The sequence below is a fragment of the Macrotis lagotis genome, chromosome 1 (genome assembly GCF_037893015.1).
Source record: "Macrotis lagotis isolate mMagLag1 chromosome 1, bilby.v1.9.chrom.fasta, whole genome shotgun sequence".
In the NCBI taxonomy this organism is placed as follows: Eukaryota; Metazoa; Chordata; class Mammalia; order Peramelemorphia; family Peramelidae; genus Macrotis; species Macrotis lagotis.
Window position 1 is genome coordinate 490,550,079 of NC_133658.1, and position 27,225 is coordinate 490,577,303.

Genomic DNA, 27,225 nt, shown 5'->3' on the forward strand with positions numbered 1-27,225 from the left:
ATCTCTTCTCTAAATATAAATCATTATGCATTTTAATCACCTATAATTAGAATAGTTTTTCTCCTTATCTCTCTAGCTTTCAGAATCTGCCTGTTTTCAGTTTCAGTGTCATCTTTTGTTCATCAGCTCTTTACAAATATCTCTCAGCTGAAACTCTCACCTCCAATATTACAGTAACCCATTGCACAAATCTTTCTTGGGCTCCTATACTGTTTCTGTGTGCATGTCATATCCAGCAGGTCCCTGTAGAATAGGTACTATATCATATTTATTATTCTCTGACCAGTTCCTGGTGTTTCATAGACACTAAGGATGTCTATTGAATTCAATTATACTTCACATTAATACTAATGTTGACAATTATATACTACTTTGAATTGTTATTTAACTTCATTTCAGGGTTCTTGTTTCTAGAGATTCAATCAACAAATGTAAGCAATTTATTGTTATATAAAAGTGCTCTACACCATTATTGATTAGAGAATGCAGATTAAAACATCCTTGAGATATCATTTTACATCTACTTGATTGGTTAAAATGATAGAAGGAAAAAGAGACAAATGTTGGAGAGGATGTGGAAAAATTAAGACACTAATTTATTGTTGGTGGAATTATAAAATGATCCAACCATTTTGGAGAGCTAAGAATTATTAAGATACCCATCCCTTTTGTTTCAACAATAGCACCACTTGGTCTGTTTTCAAAAATGACAAGGGAAAAAGTAAAAGAACCTTTATGTTCTAAGATGGTTCTAACAGCTCTCTATGGTAGCAAAGAACTAGAAATTATAGATTGAGGAATGTCTTAACAAGTTGTGATATATGAATGTGATAGAATACTACTGTACACATTAATAACAACATTATGAGATGATCAACCATGATGGATGCAGTTGCTCTCAGCAGTTCAGAGAGGTAGGACAACCCTGTCGGAACAGTTATGGACAATGTTATTCTCATCCAGAGGAAGAAAAACAAAGTAAAATAAAACAAAATCCTTCAGAATCTGAAGAACACTACATTCACTTTTTTTAAAAAAAAATCTCTCATATGTATTTCTTTTCCTTAATACTAATCCCTCCTACCAAAAATGACTAATCTGTAAACATGCTTAACACAAATGTGTATGAAAAATATTAACTTCTTTGCCACTGAGGGGCAGGGGGGAAGGGAGGGTGGAAGGAAATTTTGTAACTTAAAAATAAACATAGGTATATGGATGAATGTTGAAAAACTTTCATAAATATGTTTTTTGGAAAAAATAAAACATCAATAAAAAAAGAAAAGATGAGCTTAATGATTTTGGGAAAACATGGAAAGATTTGCACAAAATAATGAAAAGACTCTCAGTGAGAGAACCAATAGAACATTGTATACAGTACCAGCAACATTTTTTAAAGAACTACTTTGACTGAATTAGGTCTTTATTATTTATAAATATATAAATATTTAACTACCCAAAATAACTATAAAGGGTATATGAAAAAAGACACTATCAAGAACCAGAGAAAGAACTGATAAATAGAAGTATGTATACTTATTTGTGTCTAATGGTAGCCAACTCTAGGGGAGAGAGATGGGGAAGAAGGGAAAAAAAGGGAACTTTTACAAGATAATTTAGTTTCATATTGGAAAGTAATAGTAAGTTATGCATAGTAGATTTTCAGTTTCATGTACATCTTTTTTATTTTGTGATGTTAGGAAAATGCTTTTATCCCATAAATTAAAAATAAAATAAAAAATAAATTACTTCTTAGACACCTGCACTGTGGCAAGCCTTGTGCTAGGAGCTGAAGATATAAATAAAAGCCTCTGTTTGCAAGGACCTTTCCTTCTACTGGGCAGATGAAGTGTGTTCACAGCAAAGTAAATAAGGATACATGCAAAATAAATGGACAGTGATCTGGATTGGGGTGCACTAATAATTGGAGAAATCAGAGATGGTCTAAAAGTTACTACAAGACAGAGATCATGGGTCATTTGTTCATTTGTTTTTTGTTTTTTAATGTCACTGTAATGTATACACTATAGTAAGCAGGTACTTATTGAATAAACAATCCATTATTTATGTTATGTATATATTCCTCTGATCCATTAATTAATAATATTTTAGCCAGGCACAGTGGTGTTCATACGTGTAATTCCAACAACCAGAGGGCTAAGACTGTTTTACATTTCAGTAAAGTTAAAATTAATTGGGTGTCTTTGCTAAATCAGTCATTAATATAATGAGCCTCCTGGAGCAGAAGGCCACCAAGCTCCCTAAGGAGGAGTGCCCAGGTTGGAAAAAGAGAGGTCAAAGCTTCTGTGTTAATTAGTAATGAGTGGTCCATGAGTGACTGCTACACTTCTATTCCAGGTAAGATAGGGAGACCACATGCCAATAATAATAATGATGAAAACAAAAATAATTTAAATAATAATTTAACTATGTTCACATAATTTCAGAGTATATAAACTGTATCTTTTTTAAGGACAGGAAATATAAAATTTTATTTGATAAAGAATAACATTTTCAAATGAGGTCATTTTCAGGGCTTAGCACAGGACTTTTGAGTTGAATTTTGCTTTAGAAATGCAATTATGGAAAAATACAGAAAGGAAAAGGGAAAAGCAGGTTGTGTCAAAACCTAAAGGAGTAAAAAGAGAGTGAAGAAGCATGGAAATATTAAAGAGAGGGAGAAATGAAGACAGAAAATTTTAGTCAACTATTCTTGATTTTCTTTTAATTAGCATTTACTTTTATCACAGGCATCTTAATACAAGTCAATATCTTTGGCAATATAAAAAAAACAGTTAAGGACTGATCACAGTTTTGTGTTTTTTTTTTCTTTTTTTTTAGGTTTTTTTGCAAGGCAAATGGGGCTAAGTGACTTGCCCAAGGCCACACAGCTAGGTAATTATTAAGTGTCTGAGAACAGATTTGAACCCAGGTACTCCTGACTCCAGGGCTAGGTGCTTTATCCACTCCTCCACCTAGCTGCCCCTGTGTTTATTTTCTGAAAAAAAAAATTGGAAACTACTCAGAAAAGGTTAACCATGGCAGCCCTCCAAGGGATAAATTAATTCTCAAAGTGCAGGATAGTGATCAGATCTATATTGCCCTCAAGGGTGAAAGTTCTGCACTCATTGTTTCATCTCAGAGTTTTGGAGGAAGTCTCAGGTTTCTAGTTCTAGAAATTATTCTGAATTTTGGTGTCACTCTAGACAAGTCACTTAATTTGTCTGAGTTTCAAATTTTTATATAAAATGAAGAACACAGTTGGGCTACATTTCAGAGAATGATTGATAGATGATTTCTCATTGAGAATCCTATTTCATTGAATTCCCTTCCCCTTTTCTTTTTTTAAAATTTATTTATTTATTTTAAATTTTACAATTTTCCCCCAAATCTTGCTTCCCTCCCCCCCCCCCCCAGAGGGGGGTAAGTTAGTCTTTACATTGTTTCCATGGTACACATTGATCTAAGTTGAATGTGATGAGAGAGAAATAATATCCTTAAGGAAAACAATAAAGTATAAAAGACAGCAAAATTACATAAGATAAAAGTTTTTTAAAATTAAAGGTAAATAAACTGCATCTTGATAATATATTTGTGAAAAAATAATCGCTCTGAAGTTAGGAATCATTTTGAGTTATTTTTTTAATCTTTACATCATGAAAGTGTATAAGTTCTTTGCTCATAGAAGGAACTTAATGAACATTGAACTGAATATTAAATGTTCAGCCTTAGCCTAACATGTTCTTATATATGCTACAGTGTGTTCTTTCCTTTTGGACCACCCCTCATGCCATTATACTAAAATTTACATCATTGTCACAATTCTAATTACAAACTTGATTTTTAAAATTTTTTTTTTACTTTTTACTTTTGCAATTGGCTACTTTGTTTCCTTTTACTAACAATTTCCTAATAATTTTAATAATAATTAGTTAAAATATTTTTGGTGGGTAAGATAGAATTAACTATAAACAAATTAATGTACATAATGTACATATGCTACAAGGAGAAAATTGTTATTTAAAACGATTGTGATCGGGGTGGCTAGTTGGTGCAGTGAATAGAGCACCAGCCCTGGAGTCAGGAGTACCTGAGTTCAAATCCGGCCTCAGACACTTAATAATTACCTATTTGTGTGGTCTTGGGCAAGTCACTTAACCCCATTTGTCTTGAAAAAAAAAAGATTGTGATCAAAAAAATATGGAACTATTATTAACAACATGAATTGAGGAATATCTCCTAATATTTCAAATATAGTCTCTTCTTTTTTCCTCTCAATAGAAACAGAAAGAAAAGCCTCTAAAGAAACTGATGGAAATGGATAATGCAGAAATTATTACTTTTAAAAAAACCTGATAAATACATTTTCAAGAGCCAAAGGGGTAAGGTTACCAGAATATTAGTAGTAGCTTACATTTACACAGTACTTTATATCTAAAAAGTCAATAAATATTTATTAAATTTCAGCTATTTGCCAGGCACTAAAGTAAAGAACTCAATATACAGTTTCAAATTTGACTCTTAACAATCCTAACAGATTGCTTAAAGAATTTAGAGCTTTAGCTTATGGATTTAATACTGGAAGAAACATTAAAAGTTATTTAATCTGATCACCTCAATTTAAAGCTTTGAAATTTGCTGCTCACAGAGGTTAAGGTGACTTGCTTGGGGCTCATAGATATTATAGTAAGTATGATTCAGGATTCAAATGTTAGTTATCTGACTCTGAATATCTCTCTCTTTCCAGTGCTCTGAGTAAAGTAATAAACTGAGCAGTTTTATTATCAATATATCACAGATGAGGAAACTGAGCTGTAAGAAATATGTTCAGATTCAAATACTTAGTTCATGGCAGATCTGATACTAGAATTCCAGTTTCCAAATTCTAACTCCAAATTGGAAGTTTTCCATGATGCTTCATTACTTCCAATACAATAACCTGTCATGCCATCTCAGGATCCAGACTTGGTCTTCATGGGGAATTGTAGACACATAATCCATTGAAAACTTATGCAAGATATTGAAGATTTTTTGTCCTAATGATCACTATCAATTCAAACTTTAAGTAAATAATTAAAAGTATCTCAAAGAAGGCTATCATAGTTCATTACTAACTACTGTTTGGAAAGATATAAATAAAGGGAAAGAAAATTAAATCTCCCAAATCAGTCAATTTAATAAAATTTCTTGCCAATTAGTAAGGCAAAAGACTTTTCAGATATTTCTGTAAGAATTCAATTGTCCTCCATGTTTGCTTAGACTCTGAAAACACAAAAATCTTTCTAAAGTTCTCCTGAAGGCACATTTTAGTCATACAGTAATGCCCTTGAACACAAATAATGACAAACAATAAGCTAATTCTTTTTTTTAAAAGTTTTTTTAAAAGTAGTTTTTATTACTTTTAAATGAGTCTACTTGATGCATGATTTTGGTATCCCTGATTAATAGTCACTGAAAGCCCAGGCTCTGGAGTTGTAATGTTTCTGGAAGCTTCCTTCCAGCAAAGCTCAGCTATTAATTCAATGGCACATGTCAGCTCAGCAAAGCAAGGTCACTCTTCTGCTTCAAGGGGAACCTTTTTAGAAATAATAAAACTGACAGAAAGTCCCTTTTTGCATGCTTTATGTCACCAGAGGTTGAGTACTGCAGTTAATATCATAGAGCTTATAAACATTCCCATCTCAGGCAGCACCCAGTGCTACTAGACTTAGGGATTTAACCTTTTTTTTTTTTTACCACTAAGATTAGACATGTTTATGAGGGAAATATACAATTTGTAGTCCTAAACAAGGAAAGAATGAGTAAGAATAATAAAAATAAATCTTTTGTTAGGTTATTTAGAGGAGAAATTTAGAATCTACAACTTTTTATTATAAATAGTGCAAGTATTCTTTGTACATTATTTTATTTGGATTAAAATCTATGGATGTTTCAATTTATTGGGACTTGGTCAGAGCAATAGAATCTTCTTGCTTCAATGGATCTATTGATTTCTTACAAACAGATGATAATAGATTATACTACATTGCTTTTAGAAATAATTGGTAAAATATAAAAATTAAAATGTTTCATTGATAAATTCTTTCAATATTTTCTATGAATGAAGTTTTTACAATGGCACAGTAAAAGCCATCCAATTTTTTCTTACTGTTTTCAATGTGCTCACATAAACACAAAAAAGATAAAAAAAAGATACCCTGGGGGTGGATAGGTAGCGGTAGATAAAGCACCAGCCTTGGAGTCAGGAGTACCTGGGTTCAAATCCGGTCTCAGACACTTAATAATTACCTATCTGTGTGGCCTTGGGCAAGCCACTTAACCCCATTTGCCTTGCAAAAAACAAAACCTAAAAAAATAAAAAATAAAAAAGATACCCTGTAAGCATTATAGATCATTTAAATTTCTAGATACCATAACAGTGGTTTATCTATCATCTTCTATTTATTATATTTCTCTGTATATGTTTGTATTTCTTCTATAATAGATTGTTATCTACTTGAAAGCAGGAACTTTTTACACACACACATATACAAAAATAATGCACATATGTATCTGTATCTACATATTAAATTAGAGATATCACTGAAGAAGTGATGAGAAGTCAATCCAGGTCCATTAAAGCAAGTAATCTTACTCCATGAAATCTGTTGTCATATTCACCACTATAAATATCAGCAGTAAGTTTAGTCCCTTTATCTTATACAAAAGGTAAAGTAATTTGATACTGGTTTTTTGATGGAGGTAGAGACATCTCTTTTTATTACCTCAATTCTTCTAAGAGTTTGAGGATAATTTTGGGGACCATATCAAAAAATGAAAAGAATCACAGGGTAAGATAAAAGTGTTGAATATCTCTAATTTCTAATAGGATCTCATATTTAACATCTTCCATTGACTGAATTCATTGTGTAAGTCAACAGGATTCTTAAATAGTGATAGATATTTTCTGTCATTATTGAAATCTCTCAGTTTTGAATTCAAAATCAAGTGAGAAGTACTATCTTTTTTGCATCATCAATAACTAAGGATGCTTGATTACTCAGTTAAACTCTTTTCCTGCCCATGTGTCAAATTTGCTCATATTGTTAAGATGTATCAAAAGATATATGCCAATATCTTGCAATGTCATAGGTTTTTCACAGAACTGGCTATACAACTGATGTTATCAACTTTTTAATGAGACAAACCAAAATTGCAAAGTTGGGTCTTTTTCCTGCAGAACATAAAAAATTAAAGTTGAATTAAATCAACATGGAGATTTATAAGAATAATGGGGTAGGTAGGTGGTGGATAGAGTATTTGACCCAGAGTGAGAAAGACCTGAGTTCAAATTCAAATTTAAACAATTACTAACTGTGTCACTCTGGACCCTATTTATCTCAGTGTCCTCATCTGCAAAGAACTCAAGAAGGTGATGGTTTATTTCCTTCTCCAGCTCATTTTGCAGTTATTTGTTTTTTTTTTTTTTAAATTTACTGTGCCACTTAGTTGCCTAGCCCAATTGAGGGAGCATCAATATGTGTGCCAAATTTCCAATGGGGGAAGAAGAAATAAAGATGATAAATTTTTAAGGTTTCTACATCAGTAACTGGAGGTGCAGAATCACATGAATTTGGATTTAGAAAGTGGTAAGAATATGCTAAGCTCTAAAGAGAAAATCCAGACAACGTATTAGTGAGAAAGGAGACTGTTGAGGCACAGGATGAGACCATCTGAGGTGCTCCAAGATCTGATCTTGTGGTGATATTCCATGAAGAGCTATGGGCACTAAAGAGACACAGTTAATGAAATGAATCAAGGGGAATGGATAACACAAGGGAGTAATACAGGGCTAAATGCAAAATGCTATTTTGTTCAAATAATCAACAAACAAATTAAATGGCAAACTTGTGGAAGGCACTTTATGCAAAGTTGAGGGGGCAGCTAGGTGGCACAGTGGATAGAGCACTGGCCCTGTAGTCAGGAGTACCTGAGTTCAAATCTGGTCTCAGACACTTAATAATTACCTAGCTTTGTGACCTTGGGCAAGCCACTCAATCCCAATGTCTTCCAAAAACAAACAAAAAAGCAAAGTTGGGGATACAAAGATGAAAATGAAACTGACTTCAGGGCTTATATTTTACCTGGTCTGAGAAGGATTTAAAAATATACAGAAAGAAGTAATTACAAAGTAATTTATTAAGGATAGAGTATTAGGAATTGAGGGAATCAAGAAAGGTTTCAATTTGTCAATTGAGTTGAACCTGGGAAGGAGAGAAGAATGCTGAAGATGATATGGAAAATCATTCCAAGAATGATTGTGAATACTGTCTGTAAATACAAGAAAGAAGGAAGCAGACCTGTTATGTTCCAGGCCCTATGCTAAGGACTTTACAAATATTAGATCATTTTAGACTGACAACAACCTGGGAGGGAGGAGTTATTAGTATTTCTATTTTACCACTTGACAAAATTGAGACAGAAATTAATGCCTTCCCCATGGTCACATAGCAAGAATATATTTGAGGTTGGATTTTAACTCAGCTCTTCTTGTCTACAAGCCCAAAGTGCTATTCATCTGAGGGAGCAGGATACAGAAAAATAATAGTATATGAAAATCAGCGAAAAAAATCAGTTCAATTTGGTTGTGACATAGAGGTAGTGAAGAAAATATTATAAATAAGGTTGGAAATGGATTGAACCCATATATTATAAAGTGTCTTAAATGCCAGTCTGAAAAGTCCACATTTTATCCTAGTGGAAACAGGAAATCACAGATGATTTCTGAGAGTAGGAGTGCCATGGTGCTTAGATTATTTTAGCAGTGAAACAAGTAAGTGTTACATTACGTGACAACATAGGAACTTTCATCACCTTTCTTCCAATTAGCAAGTCTTCATAGAGGAGGTGCATTTTTTTTCAAGAAAAGTTTGAATAATGAAAGAGATAGTTCTTTGTAAGATGCAAAAATTAGTGGACCTACTCCCACAAATATCACTTTAATCTACTATATTGGTCAACTTAAAAATGTGTTTTTACAAATTCTTTCAAAAAATTTTCAATCAGTAAAACTTAACTCTTTTTACCTCAACCTTCCTCTCTTGAACCTTCTAACCTTACCATATGCAGTCAAATGAGACGAATCTTCACATTAATGATGTCTGAAAAATATATATATCATTATGCTTTGAAACCTTTACCTCTCCATCAGGAGTTGTGTAGAATCATTAGTCTTTTGGCATCTTAGTGGATTATTATACCTAATAGGTTTCCTAATTCTTCCCAAAGCTGTTTATTTTCATCATGTTGTTCTCATTGTTTAAATTGTTCTCCTGGGGTTCACTCCATTCTCTATTTGTTCATAAAAGTCTGCCCAAGTTTCTCTAAAACCATTTACGTCATCTCTTAAAACACGACAGTATTCCATCACACTTTAAAATCATAGTTTTCAGCTATTCCCAAAATTATGGACATCCCCCTCAGATTCCCATATTTTGCCATCTGAGAAAGAGCTATATGCATCTTGCACATCCTTAGAGTAAGAAAAAAATTGTTTTTGCTCAACACTAAGCCCTCCCTTAATCTAACCTTCTCAAAGTCCTTTATTCTTCCCTTTCCTTCCTGTTTCTTTATTGTATGAAACATACTTATGTATCCAACTCTGTGTGTTCTTCCCTTTAATCAGTTCAGAAGAGAGAAGGGTTCAAGTATCAGTTGCTTCTCCCACCCTTCTATCTTATTTGCATAAATGTCTACTTGTCCATCTTGATTATATCAGTTAATTTTCCTTAATCTTCCTTTACCTCTTCCCCCACCTCAGTGTATTCTTCTTCCCTTCTTTCAATTCTTCTATTTAAACCAGCAATGTATAGCAGAACTTCTCCTACACTTTGTCTAATTAGATTCCCTCCGTGGCTCCTGATCATGATACAATTCAGAGGTGACACATCTATCATTTTTGAATACAAATAGTTTATTCTTGTTTAATCCCTATGATTTTTCCTTCATTTGTTTTTGTATATTTTTCTCTTATTTTTTGTTTTGAATTTCCATAGAAACTTAAAAGTTCTTTCATCCTAAATACTTGTGCCATATTATATATCACTGAAGATCCATTTTTTACACATAAGATTATATAAGGTTTTTCTAAGGAAATTATATTTGATTTTAATACTGTATCCTTTGCCTTCTGGAATATCACATTATAAACTTTTGCTGGTGTATATGGTGCTTAGTGAGAACTAGCATTTATAATATGAGAACTTCTCAGGACTTCTCATCCATCTTTCACCCATCTCTCACAGTGTGACTAAGCATTTCTGTCAGACTCTTGTTCCCAGATTCCTGTCTCCCTGTGCTAACCTAGACGATAAAAATGACTGGGTAGAGTCTTTATATCGTTTATATAGGATATATTCCTGTATAAGAAGATTATATTGTCCAAATTACAGCAAAAGAGATTCACTGCCATTATAACTATCAGTCATTTTAGCTTTTAGATGTCTAATATAATTATCTTATAATTATGTCAGATCATAATTGATCAAAAGACTATTCTATCCCAGATTCGTATTCTGGAAACTATCAGGCATAAAGCTTTGTATGGAGGAAGTTTCAGAATAATTTTTATTAGTGCAAAGTATCATTCTTAAAGTTTAAGGCCTTTTTTTTCCCCTGAGCTTAATGTGTATAAACTCCAAATTATTTTGTTTCTTCTTTTACCTAAGATAATGATGAAATTCAGGGTTATTTTTAGTGTCATGACAGAAACATTGACCTTTGTTCTTGTTATTATAAATTTAGTGAAAATTAAATGTCCAAAATTTCTGGCATACTTTAATTCCTAATCATAATTATAAGAAATATTTGAGAGAGGGGCCAAGATGGCGGAGAGAAGACACACACAGTTCTAAAGTCTCCTGATCTCTTCCCCATCTATCACGTGAAACAAACCTCTTAAAAGAAATCCAACTCAAAAAAACCCAGAAAGAAAAGCCAAGAGAAAAAACATCTACCTCGGGATTTGTCTCCAGCAGGAGCTGTGGCTGAATTCGGGTGGGTGAGTCTGGGCCCAGAGGGAGGAGCAGCCCTGATCAACCAGTCTAGTAGATGAATTTGAACCGGGAGTCTGAGGGCCTGAGAGCTGGACCTGCTGGATCAGAGGTGGGGCTGGACCACGGAGACATGAGTCTGCCAGGGAGCAGAGGCACTGGTGTTGGAGCTGTCCCCCTGGAGATCCCAGACAGGGCTGGGGGGGAAATTCTGGAGCAGGGGAGCTGCAGACACCATCCCTGGGCTCCTCTGGTCTGAGTCCCATTACAACTCAGACTTCTCCCCTAACAAACAAATGCAAACTACTTCTGCCTCAGGCCCAGGTGTGTGAGCAGAAGAACCAGCCCAGCTGAGGAATGACCTCAGGCCAGGGTAAAGCCCACCATTGATTGAAGGTAAAGAATTCAATACCTCCAATTCCTCCCTTCAAGGAAAGGGAGAAGGCATCAATCAAGGTCACAGACACTCCAGAGAAAGCAACCAGCACCTCCTACTGGCCAGCCAGAAAAACTGCACTCAGTGAGTAAAGCCATTAGTGATCCCAAGTCCCTATGAACCAGCCCCTCCCCAACTCAGGTCTCAGCAAAATGAAGAAGGGTTAGTGGAAAGGTGGATCCATAGAAAAATTCTTGGAAGGGAAAGACACTAACTCAGAGAGACCTGGAACCTCTGAGGAGAATACAATCTGGTCTTCAGCACAGAAAGACTTCCTTGAAGAAATAAGGAAGGAGTTTAAAAATCAACTAGAAAATTTGGGGGGAGACAATTAATACCTTGTAACAAGAAAACAAATCTCTCAGATCTTGGGCAAAAAGCAAAAAGAAATTAATTCTCTCAAAACCTCAATTGGTCAAATGGAGAGCTCTTTCAAAAGTAGAATTGACCAATTAGAAAAGGAGTTGCAAAAGGTTAATGAAGAAAACTCCTCCCCACAAAAAAGAATGGAGTCTACAGAAACTAATGACTCCATGAGACAGCAAGAGTCAGTTAAACAAAATCAAAAAATAGAAAAAGTAGAAGCAAATGTAAAATACCTCATCAACAAAATCACTGACCTCGAGAATAGATCGAGCAGGGGCAACCTGAAAATTATAGGACTTCCTGAAAACATTGAAGAGAAAAAAAGCCTGGACTTAATATTACAGGATCTAGTGATGGAAAACTGCCCTGATATCATGGAATTGGAGGGCAAAGTAGTTATTGAAAGAGTACATCGATCCCCACCAGAAAAAGATCCTAAAATGAAAACACCAAGGAATGTTGTGGCCAAACTGCAGAACTATCAGATAAAAGAGAAAATCCTGCAAGCAGCCAGAAAGAAACAATTTAAATATCAAGGAGCCACAGTAGGGATCACGCAGGACCTGGCTGCATCAACTTTAAGGGATCAAAGGGCCTGGAACAAGATATTTCGAACAGCACAGGAGCTTGGAATGCAGCCAAGAATCTACTTTCCTGCAAAGCTGAGCCTTCTCTTTCAGGGAAAAAGATGGACATTTAATGAAATGGAAGAATTACAAAAATTTCTGATGAAAAGACCTGAGCTAAACAGAAAATTTGGGCATCAAACAGGAGGTTCAAGAGACACATGAAAAGGTTAAAAAAAAGGGGGGGGGCGGTAAAAGAAAAAAAATGCAATCCAGTAAGTTGAAACTGGCTATATCCCAGCATGGGGGTAAAAAAAAACCAAAACGATTTTCATTAACCTTGAAAAATGTAACTCTAACAGAGAGAATACACCTAGCCAGAAATGATGGACATTCATGACCTATCCATGAGACTACTATCTAATGCGATGTAACTGGCTTTAACCCCACTTGGGAGAAAGACTCTAATACCTTTCAGGAATTTTGACTCTATTCGATAGAATATACAGAACTAAAAGGGACAGACACTTAGAATTTTCTATGACTTAGATAGAATGATCTAAAAAAAAAAGCACTACTGCCCTAAAAAGGGGGACAGGAAAGAGATGGGAGGTGGGAGGGGATTGAATGGGGTAAATCTCATTACACTAAGAGGTACAAAAAACCTATGGTAATAGTGGGGAAGAAGGGAGCAGAGGAGAAACACCTGAATCTTCTTCTCATCAGACTTGGCTTAAAGTCAACCTGCACATACTCAGTTAACATATAAAACATCTAACCTTTCAAGTATTAAAAGGGGAAAAGGAGAGGGGGGATGGAGAAAGGGCAGGGGAGTGGGGGAAATAATGGGAAATAACAAAAGGAAGGGAAGGGAAAAGGGAAAAAGGGAAAGGGGAAAGAAAGGGGAGGGTGTGACATAGGAGGGCAAACACACTGAAGGGGGTGGTTTTTAGAAACAAAAGATTGGGGAATATGGATAAAAGGGGGAAAGGGGGAAAATACAAACAGAGGGAAGATAGCATGGAGGGCAATAGAGAAGTAGTAATCATAACCTTGAATGTAAATGGGATGAACTCTCTCTTAAAATGTAAGCAAATAGCAAAGTGGATTAAAAACCAGAATCCTACAATATGCTCCTTACAAGAAACTCATTTGAAGCAGAGAGATACATATAGAGTAAAGGTAAAAGGTTGGAGCAAAATATATTTTGCTTCAGCTGAAGTAAAAAAAGCAGGGGTAGCAATCCTTATCTCAGACAAAGCAGGAGCAAAAATAGATAGAGTTAAAAGAGATAAGGAAGGAAAATATATCCTCCTAAAAGGTACCATAGACAATAAAGTCATTTCAACATTGAATACATATGCACCCAGTGGGACAGCACCTAAATTCTTAGAGGAGAAGCTGAAAGAATTACAGGAAGACATAGACAGCAAAACTCTACTAGTGGGAGACCTCAACCTCCTGCTATCAGATCTAGATAAATCGAATCAGAAATATTTTTAAAAGAAAACCTCTATCAATTTCATATCAAAATAAAAACATTTAGTTCCTCTGGCCAACCAGATATTTTAGTAGGAAAAATCTTCTAAGATGATGGTTACTATGACTTATCATCATAGGAGGTCATGTGAAGGAATGCATCTGTCATTCAAAAGGCAGCTATAAACAATGACAAAAGCTGCAGAAATGTTGAGGAGGATAAGGATTGAGGGAAAAACCCATTACACTTAGTAGTTAAGAGATCATTGACAGCTTTGGAGAGAGAAATTTCAGGTGAATGATGAGGTCAGTAACCATATTGTAGATAAGAAAACAGTGAGAGAAAAGGAAGTAGCAGCATCAATTGTAGAAGTTCTTGGAGTTTTGCAACAAAAAAAGAGAGAGAGATAGGATGGTAGCTAGTTGGGATATGTAGATCAAAGGAATATTTTTTTGAGAATGGGAAGGTAAGTGCATGCTTGTGGGTATGATGGAGGGGGCACACTGATGAAGAAGATAGGATGGAGCAGGATCATTTATGCATGTAGAGAGGAAACTAGAGTCGAATAAACATTTCTATATTGCCAAATGTGTGTCAGACACTTTGCTAGCTCTTTTACAAATCGTAACTCATTTGAAACTAGCAATAGCTGTGAGAGGTAGGTCCTATTTATATTTACAATTTGTAGTTGAGGAAACTAATATAAATAGAAGGTAAGTAATTTACTCAGGGCCACACAGTTTATGAGTGTCTGAGGCCAAATTTGAAGTTAAGTCTTGCTGACTCTAATCTCATAGCTCTATCTATTGCACTACCAATTGCTTCAGTTGTAGAAGGATTTATTTTGACAAAGAGAAAGACCATGTCTTCATGTAAGGCAGGAGTGAAGGAGGAGATAATGGAAGAAGAATTGAGTGATGTGAGATGAGGAAAAAGGGAGAAGGAGAAGCTCTAAGCAAATGTGGACAATTTTTTCCAGTAAAATATGAGGCAAAGATCCCAACTGAGATGGTGGGGACATGTAATCTATGGGAAGTTTAATGAAGAATAAAAAGATATAAAAAAAGCTTTTGTGTGAATGGAACTGTGGGTCACACTGAAAAGTATAAAAGTCTTGTCTTGCCATACTGAGGACCCAGCTCTCATGTGGCATAGATTTGTAATGGACCCAAGTCATGCTTTTCTCATGATTCATTTAGCTGCACATAATTAGAAGCTAAGGTAGTAGATAGTGTGAGTAATACTGAAGAAATTGAAGCTAAATGTTCTTCTCATATAATATATTTAATGACATTTTTAAAAGATAAATTAAATTTATCTTCTACAATGAGTAACTGTCAGAGCTAACTTAGGGAAATTTTCTTAGTAATTATCTTTAGAACACATTGCTGGTCCCTCTCTAAAAAGTAGCCTAATTAGCCCTCCATTTTTTTCTACACTTAAAAGTTTGTATATATTTCATCTCTTTTATAAATTTACAAAGTTCTTGAAGGAAGGGATTATGTATGTTTCACCTTTTATCCTACATATATATGCACATATGCACATATATTGTGACTAATGCAAGTATTTATATATAAAAGAGGCTTGATAAATATTATTTGAATGTCAAATGAATGTATTTATGATATACAAAAGAAAAAGATATAATAATCTCTCTCCAAATAATTATCTGGAAAAGAGATAAAAAAGAAAAAATATGAAAAATAAAATTAACAACAATTATGGGTAAGACCATTGCATGCTACATATAAAAGGTATGGATTGTCATTCTTGCCAATATTTAAATATTTAAATAATTAATAAATTAAATTGAACCTCAGAATTCCCCAACAATCTTTCCTTATTTGCTATAATTACTGAATTTCTCATATCACACAACTCTTTGAAACATTTCTGATGATACCAGGGCAATATACTTTCCTTAATAATTTTCTTTCTAAATTGATGCTATAATATTTTTCATTATTTAACTTAACATTATTTACACTAAGCAAATTAAATTAGAATTACATATGAAACTATAAATAAACATGAATATTATCTAGATCCCCACTAGCAGTTCACTGGAGACAGCTATGTGACTCAACAGATATGTTGTATGAGGGTAAAATGAGACAATAGTTGTAAAGTGCTTTGGAAACTTTAAAGTGTTAATTATTATTATTATTATTATTATTATTATTATTAATTATCATCTCATGTCCTTTAAAACTGCCAGGTAAAGAAGTCTGTATTAATTATTAAGTGATAATGTTTTTATTTCCCTTACCATTCTTTAGGTATTTCATGCAATTTAAACAGGCTATCATTATATTAATCTTTCAGCCAAATATAATGAAAATTTTATGAACCTCCAAGTCAGACCTCATTCATATAGATATCACACAGAATCAAATTTGTATCATTTTGGGCAAATCACAATCTCCCTGTGTTCCAATTACTTTATTACTTTTCAAAAGAGAATAATACATGCCTGTCCTACAGCACAGAAATGTCACAAAGATACATGGAGAGAGGGACTTTACAATGATAATAATCAATAGGGTGTTTTTTTTTCTTAGGAGACTATTCATTTTGTTTCAAGTTGAGAGGAATCAGAGTTCTAAGAGGCAAATGACACCCTAAGGAGTAGCATGGAACAAAAGAAGAGATTTCATGGTAAATGGGGCAAATGTTCAAAGGGAGGGCAAAGGATAGTAAGAAACTATATAATTGGATACCTAGGAAAATTCTTATAATGGACAGCATTTCTATCCTCTCTATCAATCTTTTAGGAATTAGTATTTCTAAAAGTGAGGTTAAAATGAAAAAAGAAAAGCAGGACACAGGAATAAGGTGCCTTAGAAGCTTTAATTTTGTGAGGAATGCAGAAACTTATTTAGGGGCGCCTAGGTGGCGTAGTGGATAAAGCACCAGCCCTGGAATCAGGAGTACCTGGGTTCAAATCCAGTCTCAGACACTTAATAATTACCTAGCTGTGTGGCCTTGGGCAAGCCACTTAACCCTGTTTGCCTTGCAAAAAAAACCTAAAAGAAAGAAATAAGTAAAGGAGTCGTAAATTAAAAAATTAAAGTCTAGAATAACCAGACAAGGAAAACCAAAAAAAAATGGGGAGAAAATTAATTTTGTAAAAAAAAAATTTTAAATAAAAAGTTAAAGATGAGAGAATGGGGAATTTTACTTGAGAAAAAGTGGGAAATAATTAGTAAAAAGAACTGTAAAACTAGGGAAAGGGTAAGATGCAGGAGGAGGAACTTAAAGGTGAGAAAAAGGGAAGAATTTGGAAAGGGTTGCCTTTAAATTAAATTAAAATAAATAACTGTAATACAAAATACCATCTTTATGGAAAATTAAATTAAAAATCCCAATGTTAGAGACAAATCAAGGAAAATATAAACCAAACTCATCATTTTAAATATAAACAAATTAAACAATCCAATAAAATGAATGAATGATAGGTTGAATAAAAAAGCAAAACTCAACAATTTGTTGCTCACTAGAAACACAACTAAAAAGAGATACACAAAATAAAAGTGAGGACTGAAACAAAGTTTATTATGAATCAGGTAAATTCAGAAAAATCATGCAAATCAAAAGCCAAGTTTCAAAATATAAAAAACAAATAAGTAAACTGCATTATTCTAAAAGAAACTATAGAACAAAACAAGCATCAATATTAAATTTATATGCTCCAAATGTCTTAGCATCTAAAATACATATAGGAAAAATTAACTCAATTACAAGAAGACATAAACAGTGATACAATAGTAGCAGAAGCTTTCGATATCTTTCTCTCAGTTGGACATCTCTAACCAGTAACCAAAAAGGACAATATCCAATTGAATAAGTTGCTAGGGAAATTCAAGGACTCATTGAATCTTCTTTTAAAAAACATTACTAATAAATATGCATTTTATCAGAACTATATGAAAAGTTTTTCGATTAACTATATAGTAGGACACAGAAATATTGCAAATGAATATTAAAAGTAGGGAAAAACTTGCATCTTTAATAGACCCTTTTTCACAGTAAAAATAATAGTTTAGGGAGAACAACAAAAATACAAAATAAAATGGAAACTTAATAATGAAATCTTAAATAATTCAGTGATCAAAAACCAAACAGAAACAATTTTGTGAAGAAAATGATGACAATAAAACAACACATCAAATTTCTTATGTAACTAATGTACCCTCAAGGACAAAATTATAACTATGCAAAATAGAAAAGGAGGAAATTAATGAACTAAAAACACATTTTTTTAAAAAAAATTAGAAAGTCAACAAATAAACCTAAAATAGTAAAAAGGGTGATATTAAGAATTAGAGAAGAAATAAATAAGCTAGAAACAAAAAACTCTAGAAATTATAAATAAAAATAAAAGCTGGTTCTTTGAAAACACTAATAAAATTGAGAAAACTTTAGCCAGGCTATTAGAAAATGGAAAAAAACCAACAAGATAAAAAAGTCAAAAAACCCAAAACAAAACAAATGCACTAAGACAAAATTCATAACCAATTTAGAAGAAATAATAAGAATTATCAGAACCACACAGTTTTGCACAATTATAACTGAAAACACACAAAATGGAGAGGAAGACTCAAAAATACAAAAGGCCCAAATTAACTATTATCTGTAAGGAAACTTCCAAAGGGGGAAAAAAAATTCTGGTCCTGTTGGACAGATTCTTTCAGACTTTTAAAGGACAATTATTATTAATTCACAAAAATTATTCTCAAAAATTGAAAAAGGAAGCACTTTATGAGATTCTTTTTATGAGACAAACAATCCTTTTTTACAAGCCAGGTAAAGGCAAAAGATAGAACTAGAGATCAATATTAATTAATATCAATTAAAATTTAAATAAAACCATGTCAAATAGACTATGTAAATTCATTCAGGAAATTATTCATCATTACAAAGTTGAATTCTTGTCAGAGATGCAATGATAGGAATATAATCACATAATTATTAAATTTCATTAAAACAAAGACATAGCTCAATAGATGAAATTTTCTTTTGACAAAGAAGAATATCCATTTTTTGCTTAAAACCCCACAAAGTAAAGGCAGAAAGGGACATTTTTTAATTTCATAAAAATCATCTATGTAATCTCAAAAGCAATAATCATATACAATAGGAATACAATGTTTGCTTTCCCACTAAATATAGGAGTAAAGCAAGGATACACTTTCCCCAAAATGATGAAACAAAGAAATTAATCCACCAAGATAGGAAAAGAGGAGATAAAGCTATCATTATTTGCTGATGAAAATGATAATTTGCTTATAAAATCCTAGCAACTAAGCAACAAAATTAATTGAAATAATATCTTCAATAACTTGATGATAACAAGATAAATACCCCCAAATAAACATTTCTACATAATGATAACAAAATCCAAGAGGTAAAACAAGAAAGGGAAAACCCATTTTCTATAACTTCAAAATGTATAAAACATCTGGGATCAAAGTGCCAAGTAACACAAAATATTTGTAGAAATATCATTACAAAAACTTCCCTAAAGAAATAGGGATCACAATAGTTGGAGAAATATTTAGTGCAATGGCTGAATTGTGTCAATAGAATTAAAATGATAATACTACCCATGTGAATTTGAAATTTAATGCTGTATCTATCAAACAAATCAAATGTATTCTTTAGAGAAGGAAAGATAGAAGGAATGAAGGAAGGAAACTAAAAAGTAAAATAAAGAAAAAAATAGAAAAAGAGGAAAATATACTTCAATTGATACCCCTGAATTTACCTACTCTCCATCTAGAGGTGGACATCCTGTTTCATCATGAGTTCTTTGGAATTGTTGCTGGTCAGTGTTGTTCATCTTTACAATATTCTATTATTGAATAAATGGTTCTGGTGCTTCACTTCAATTTGCACCAGTTATTATAAATTTTCCCAAGCTTTTTCTGAAACCTTCCCTTTTATCATTTTTTAAAGAGCAATATTCCATCACATTCATCTACTATAATATATTCATGCCTTCTTCAATTGTTGAATATTCCTTCAATTTCCAATTCTTTGCCACCACAAAAAAGAACTACTATAAATATTTTTGTACTGATGGGTTCTTTTGCTATTCATTTGTTCTTTTAGGGGTATAAACTTGGTTACAGCATTGCTGCATCAAAGAACATTTATAATATAATAGTTTTGGAATCATAGTTTCAAATTGATTTTCAGAATAGTTTAATTCAGAGCTTCAACTTTGTTTTAGCATCCCTATTTTCCCATAGCCCCTCTAACATTTGTCCTTTTTTGCCATCTTAATCAATTTGATAGGTATGAGTTGGTGACTCAGAGTTGTATTAGCTTAGTTTTCTCTATTAGTGATTTTGAGTGTTTATGCATGACTATAGTTTTAATATCTTCTGATTACCTATTCAGATCATTTAACCATTTATCAATTAGGGAGCAGTTCCTTTTTTATGAATTTAACTCACTATTCTATATATATTTATATAGCCCATTTCATGAGACTTTTATCAGATAAATTTGCTGCAAAGATTCTGCTCCCCCCCCAGTTTTAGTTGCGTTGGTTTTGTTTATGCAAAACCATTAATTCTAAATAATCGAATCGAACTATTTTACCTAGGAGATGATTACTTTACCAACAAAGGATAAAGACAATTATAGATACAACAGATCATTCTGATCACATAAAAGCTATATACTGACTATTCCTTGACCCCTATTGCTATTTCTATGTTCTCCTCCCACCACCACTCATCTACTTTGATATTTACCAAACACATATGTGCCATACTATCAAAATTCTGGTAGCTATAATCTAACAAACTCCAGGATTTTCATTTTTCTTCAATGAGTTCTCTGCCTGGCTCAGTCTCTCACCTTAACTCCTGACCTCATAACATGAGGTAATCAGCATGTAAATATATATGTATATATATAAGTATATACATATATTTATGTGTGCATATATACACATATATGTATATGTATATTAATATTCATTCAAACATCCTATTATCCTAGTTTCTCAATTTACTTATTTTTAAATGACCTTCTCCAATTCACCTTAGCCACATATATATATATAGTTATTTTGTGAAGATTGCCATTACTCAGAAAAATCACCACTGAAGTTCATCAATTCAGATATATCTCACCCTATTAAAATTTATTATCATTCTACCACTCCTTCTACCCAGAAATCACAATTCTTTTTCTTCATCTATGTGACTTCTAAATCCTAGACCTCTCAGGTCCTTTTCAGTACATCAACCATGCACTAGCTATACTCTCCTCCTTTCCCCATCTGGACTCCTTGCTGAACTAATTCAACTCTATATTTCATTCATTTCCTGATTCTTTCCCCTTTATCATATTACCTATCTTACCTGGCCAAGCCTCTGACTTGGATCACTTCTACCACTTTCTGCCTTCACTCCTATACATATATTGCTGAATAAAGATAGAGAAAAATCATAAAACCATGTCAACATGTGCCACTAAAGTTTATGTTGCATAAGCATAACCTCAATTGAATCATCTTTGTTTTAACTCACTGGACAGTTAGGTGGAGTAGTGAATAGAATACCGGACCTATAGTCAAGAAGACTGTCTTAGTTTTACATCTGTAAAATGAGTTAGAGTAGAAAATATAAAACCACTCCAGTATCTTTGTCAAGAAAATCTAAAACGTGGTCATGATGAGTCAGATATGATTGAAATAACTGAACAAATTAACTCACTATTCTACTCACCAAAGCAGCTCTTGTGTACCTGTTTATCCCTTCTACAATCTCTCAGTTGAGAGATTTGCTTCATACATTCCCCCAAATAAAAATGAGACCATTTGCTAAAGACTCCTTCTCCCCCAATCCTCATCTAATATTACCCAGATTCCTTTTACAACTATTTCCTTCTTCACTCTTGTCTCATATAGTGAAATTGTCCATCTTTTTTGCCAAGACAAATCCCTTCTCATCCACAAGTGACTTCATTTGATCCAGTCTTGTTCAGAACATTGTCCCTCTTGCATCCTTTCACTTTCATTCATTTTTAATTTCTATCTACTGGCTATTCCTCTACTGTCAACAAATACCCTCTGTTTTCTTCATTCTCCAAAAGAAATCTTTTTTGCTTTATCCAAACCCATTATCTTTCATCCTATATCTCATCTTCCATTTCTGGCTAAATTTCTCAAAACATCATCTTATATCACTTTTTGTGATAGCAAAGAATTGGGAAGTGGTTAAACAACTTATAGTATATAAAGGTAATGAAACACTACTGTACTTTTAAAATTATGAATATGATAAAAATGGAGAAGCACTGAAAGATAGAAATGCATTGAAGCAAAGTGACATAAATAAGGACAAGAAAACAATGCATATGATGACCACAGGGTAAATGGAAAGAACAATCATACTATCCCCATTGTATGATGTAAAAAGAAGACATCAATAAAAACTTATTTTAAAAAGAAAATTAAGAAAGAAACTAAAAATGAAATTCAAAGAAAGTCAGCAGAAATTAAATATCACTTTAAATATAACTTTAAAAGAGTGAATTTATTGGAGAACATAAAAACAACATATGTTTATGCAGATATACAAGAACAGATCATATATATATATATATATATACACAATTTTCTAATACTCCAAATGCAAAATTCTGTAAAATTCCATTTGGATTTTTACTTATGGTAAATGTTTTTGTATATGTGTTATTTTTAAAAATTGTCATATTCCTTTATATGAAAGGAAAAATCTACATGAGAAAAATATTTCTCATAAATTAAAATAGTCCAAGTAACCAAGTAGCAAGAGCATCATTTTTCAAAATAGTCCAAGTCACCAAGTAGCAAGAGTATCATTTTTCAATTAGCTCAGATTTTTGTACACCAAAATAAGATGATGAGGCATGAGAATGACAAAATTTTGTCTTTAACTAGAACTTCTTTTTGCTGTGCTGCTTAAATATTTTATATGACAAGCCTTTTGTTATTTCCTGGTAGATTCATAAGAAAGGAGACATTGTGCTAGCATACAATATTTGAAGAGAATAACATGATCTTTTCCTATCAATTCACCAATAATGTTAATTATTTCAATGTTAGCATACCTGCTTTTGTTCTACAATAGTTCCATACTTGGAAGGACAATTATTGCTAGGAAATAATTACCCAAATGCCTTCAAACGTCTTCCATATTGTCTATAATTATTGATTTGTCAAATATTAAATAGTATGCTGTACTATCTGTTAAATCCTCAAACAAATCTTAAAAACTCTCTTACAGGACAGTTGTTAAACAATTATAATATATATAGTTAAAAATTATGATTTGAAGGACATCAGATCTCAGCATTCTTTTATTTTCAAGTCATTCAATAGAAACATCAAATTAAAATGTCAATAGAAATTATTCTTATTTTTCTTTAGACATACTATAAATTGCTTGTTTTATACCAATATTTATAAATATAATTGTGATTTAATATATAGAATCATAATTCTCAACTTATGTTTAAAATTACTTATTTACAAGATAAAACAGATAATAGTATCTCTACTTGAAAGAACTGAAATAAAACATTTTATTATGCCAAAAGCAAGGATAATACACAATCTACACTCTAATCCATATAATAAATAACTAAATTTCCCTTCAAAATGTTGAAAAAACTTTTATATTAAATGTTTCTATTATGCTGTTTAGAAGTGAGAAGAATTTTCTATTCTCATTCAGAGGCATTATCAAACTCATTGTAATGAAGAATCTAGTAGTTTCTTAACATTAACATCTTGAAAAGAGAACACCAAATCAATGTCTTTGAGGTTGAAGATCTGAATTCAATATCAGTTATAACTTCTATTGGCCAAATCATCCTAAGGGAGAAAATGTGTAGAAAGAAAGAAGTTGCCAAATGATATTTGTCTTCAGACCTTGCAATTCAGTTTTTCCATATTTACCATTAAACATTCAACCCTATGCTTCACTTGTTTTTATTATTGACAAACCTTGCAATTCAGTTTTTCCATATTTACCATTAAACATTCAACCCTATGCTTCACTTGTTTTTATTATTGACAAATAAAAGGAAAGTTTTAAAAGGAAAAAACCTTGGTAGCTCATCTTTTTTTCTTCCTGTAGTTACCATTAATTCCTTTTAGTATTATTAACTTACCTTTGGTTTCTGTGGTTTCTCCTTTTCTGAAACATTTGAAGGTTTTCTCTTCAACATTTTAAATTCCAACTTATTCCAAATTGTGTGAGTTTTGAGTATTAGAGTAGCAAATACCCCATGAAACAGTACAGCATGAATGATGTATAGTGTCAGCAAAGTTTCAACCCCAGTTAGATGTTACTTCCTCTTTTGGGTCAGGATATGACTTCATCACTTATCTGGTTAAGATTTTTTTTTCTTACGGTAACTCTTTGGTAACTATTTTCCTATCACTAAAGTTGTCTAACTTATCCTGATACATGGTGTTTCTCCTTTGAAATTAGTGGAAATGGTAAAATCCCTAAAATCCCTAAAAAGATCAACACTTATTCATATTAAACTTAAAAATAAACCATATTGGAAAACTTGGGTGGGGAGTTAATAGGAGAGGATCTGCTACAAAGCAAATAACTACAGATATTTGGAAATTTTCTGTTATGAAACCTATCTAAAAGAAAGTAATTATTATATTCAATTATAAATTTTAAAGTGATAAATATTTAATCCAAGAATCCATAGAGAACCACTGGAATTTGAGTAGGAAAAGCATATGATCAGACTTACATTTTAGGAAAGTCACTTTGGCAGCTGTTTGGAAGATGGATTAGAGAAGGTAGTGAATTGAAGCAAGTAAACCAATTGAGAGACTGTCAGACTATTGTGGTGCAGTGAAGTGAATATATTAGTCTTGCAGTGCTTTCTCAGATACTTTGCCTATATATCTGACCCCAGTCAAGTCACCTAGCTTCTCTTAGCCTCAGTTTCTTCTTCTATAAATTGGGGATAATAATGGCTTGTACCTCAGAGAGTTGTTGTGAGGATCAAATATGATAAAATATTTAAATCTTTTGTAAACATTAAAGTGCTTTATCAAAACTATCTATTATTATTTCTGTCATCTAAGAGAGAGGAGGGAGGTGGTGAGTCCTATCTGTACAAGTTAACAAAAGGGGAAAGCTGCAAGAGATGTTATGCAAGCAAAAAAATAAGATTTGATCATCAACTGAATTAAAAGGGTTGAGAAATAAAGGTGAAATTGAAGTTGTGCACCTGGATGACTGGGAAAATGGTGTTATATTTAACAAAAATAAGAAAGTATAGAAGGAGGAAAAGAATTTTTGTGGGGAAGGGGAAAAAGGGAAGAGATAATTTTAGAAGACTGTCAGAGCTGACACAATGACCTTTCATTCTTTGTACTCACTCTGCCTCTTCAAAAGAAAAAGGGATATAGGACCTCTTACTAGTCATATTTACAAGTCATTGCTTCAGAGACAGCCCTCTGAGAGCTGATGCAGAACCTTGAAAGGATCTGGTTATGGAGGTAGGAATGTTGTATTTGTATATGTGTAAGGAAGGAAGTAGACCCGTGCAGCTCCCTTTCTGGTTGTGCGTTCCTGGGTCACAACTGTTTCGAAGCCAGTCCAGCTCAACAATTTAGACAGAGGAGGAAGGGAGTAGAAAGGGGCAGTGATAGAGGAAAAGGGAGGTGTGACTTGTTGGAAGGAGTGTGTTGCTATGCTACATTGTTTGACTTGGCTATTGGTTGATCATTTACTCCTTGGTATATCCATAAAACCTCCTTAAGTGTGAATGACTACCACTTTGGAGACCATCATCCCTGATATCAAAAAGCTTGAATATATCTTTTCCCCCTTTCTTTGGTCCTCAGCTTACTTATGGAATCTGATTGAATTAAAGAAAAAGGTATTAAAATCTTGGATGAATTTGAAGGCTTCCACTTTGCAAGGTAGATGCTAAATTGTCTTCCAAATCAAATAATGAATTATTATCTTTATTTGTATGATTAGTGTATTTTTCTAGCTGTCACTTAAAGAAATTGAGGGCTAACTGAAAAACTTGAAGTTGAGCAATTTCCTCTGCACTGAAAGCATGCTGCTTCAAATATTTTTTGTTTATACTGTGCAAAATATCTAAGAATTGTAATGTGACCAATGATAACTTTCATTTTCACCTTAGAAATTGTAAATTTCAGCTATGAATTTCTTGTTCTTTTTCAGTTTTTGATTATGAATTCTTAATAAAATAATTATTTCTGTATTATGTAGTAGTATAGAGATAGTATCTTTCATGAATTTTTTAAATAGAGGTATATTTGGGGGCAGCTAGGTAGTGCAATGAATAGAGCACTGACCCTGGAGTCAGGAGGACTTGAGTCCAAACCCGGCCTCAGACACTTAATAATTGCCTAGCTGTGAGACCTTGGGCAAGTCACTTAATCCCATTGCCTTAAACAAGATTAAAAAAATAATTTAAAGAGGTATTTTCATTTACAACATACAACTTCCAAGTTAAAATATTTTTATTTCTTTTGTATAGTTTTCTGGGACTTGGAGGCAGCTATGAGGGGCAGAAAGGAGAGAGAGAGCTAAGGAGAGAGAGGGAAAGAGAAGGAGAAAGAAGGAGAGATTTGACGTCTGGAAGAACTAAGTTCAAATCTTGCTTTAGACATTAGGTATGTAAATCATCTTTCTTGGTATCATTTATTTACATGTGAAATGATAAATTTGGAAATTTGGATTCAGTCTCTTCCCTCTATAAAGCTATACTCTTATAATCCAATCCAATTTACTGAGGTAAATAATGAGCTATACTGTATATGTATAAACACTATACTGCACATGTAAAATTTTTATATTTCAGGCAATGACTCTGGACATTTAACCAGCATTAAGGAAGCATTAAACTCCCAAAATAAGTCTTCAATATTCTTCATTTTGAGCAAGTTTGGTTTCCTTGTTCCAGTCCTTTCACTTACTAAAAATACATTTTTTTTTTTGGAAATCAAACTAGAGATATAAAGTTGTATTATAGCCTAACAAATTTAAGCTCTTTGCTACTGAAAAATCTGAGGTAGTTAGATAATAAACATTACTATCTTCTAAAAGTGAGAAACCCAGATAATTAAATGACTTGCCAAAAGTCAGTCAACCAGTCTGAAAGTTAAGCTGTTAGTGAAATGCTTAGAATTAGGTAAATACTTTGAAAGCTCCTGACTCTTTATCATGCTTGACCACAGATACATGTTGTTGCTTAAGAAATTTTTTGAAACAGGAAAATTGTGAAATGACTGTATTAGGCTTCTATGTTTTGCTTTTAACATTACGTTCA

The 27,225-nt window shown here is 32.8% G+C and overlaps 1 protein-coding gene across 2 annotated transcripts in view; it reads right to left on the reverse strand.

Moving 5' to 3' along the window:
- The window catches only part of SAMSN1 (SAM domain, SH3 domain and nuclear localization signals 1), a 61,901-nt gene extending 37,692 nt beyond the window's left edge, over positions 1-24,209 (reverse strand). For both annotated transcript variants that reach the window (XM_074213821.1, XM_074213822.1), the window contains exon 1: positions 24,058-24,209. In XM_074213821.1, the coding sequence (XP_074069922.1) occupies positions 24,058-24,114 (57 nt within the window). In that variant the 5' untranslated portion in view covers positions 24,115-24,209. The remainder of the gene's footprint in view (positions 1-24,057) is intronic.
- Between the last annotated feature and the right edge of the window lie 3,016 nt (positions 24,210-27,225).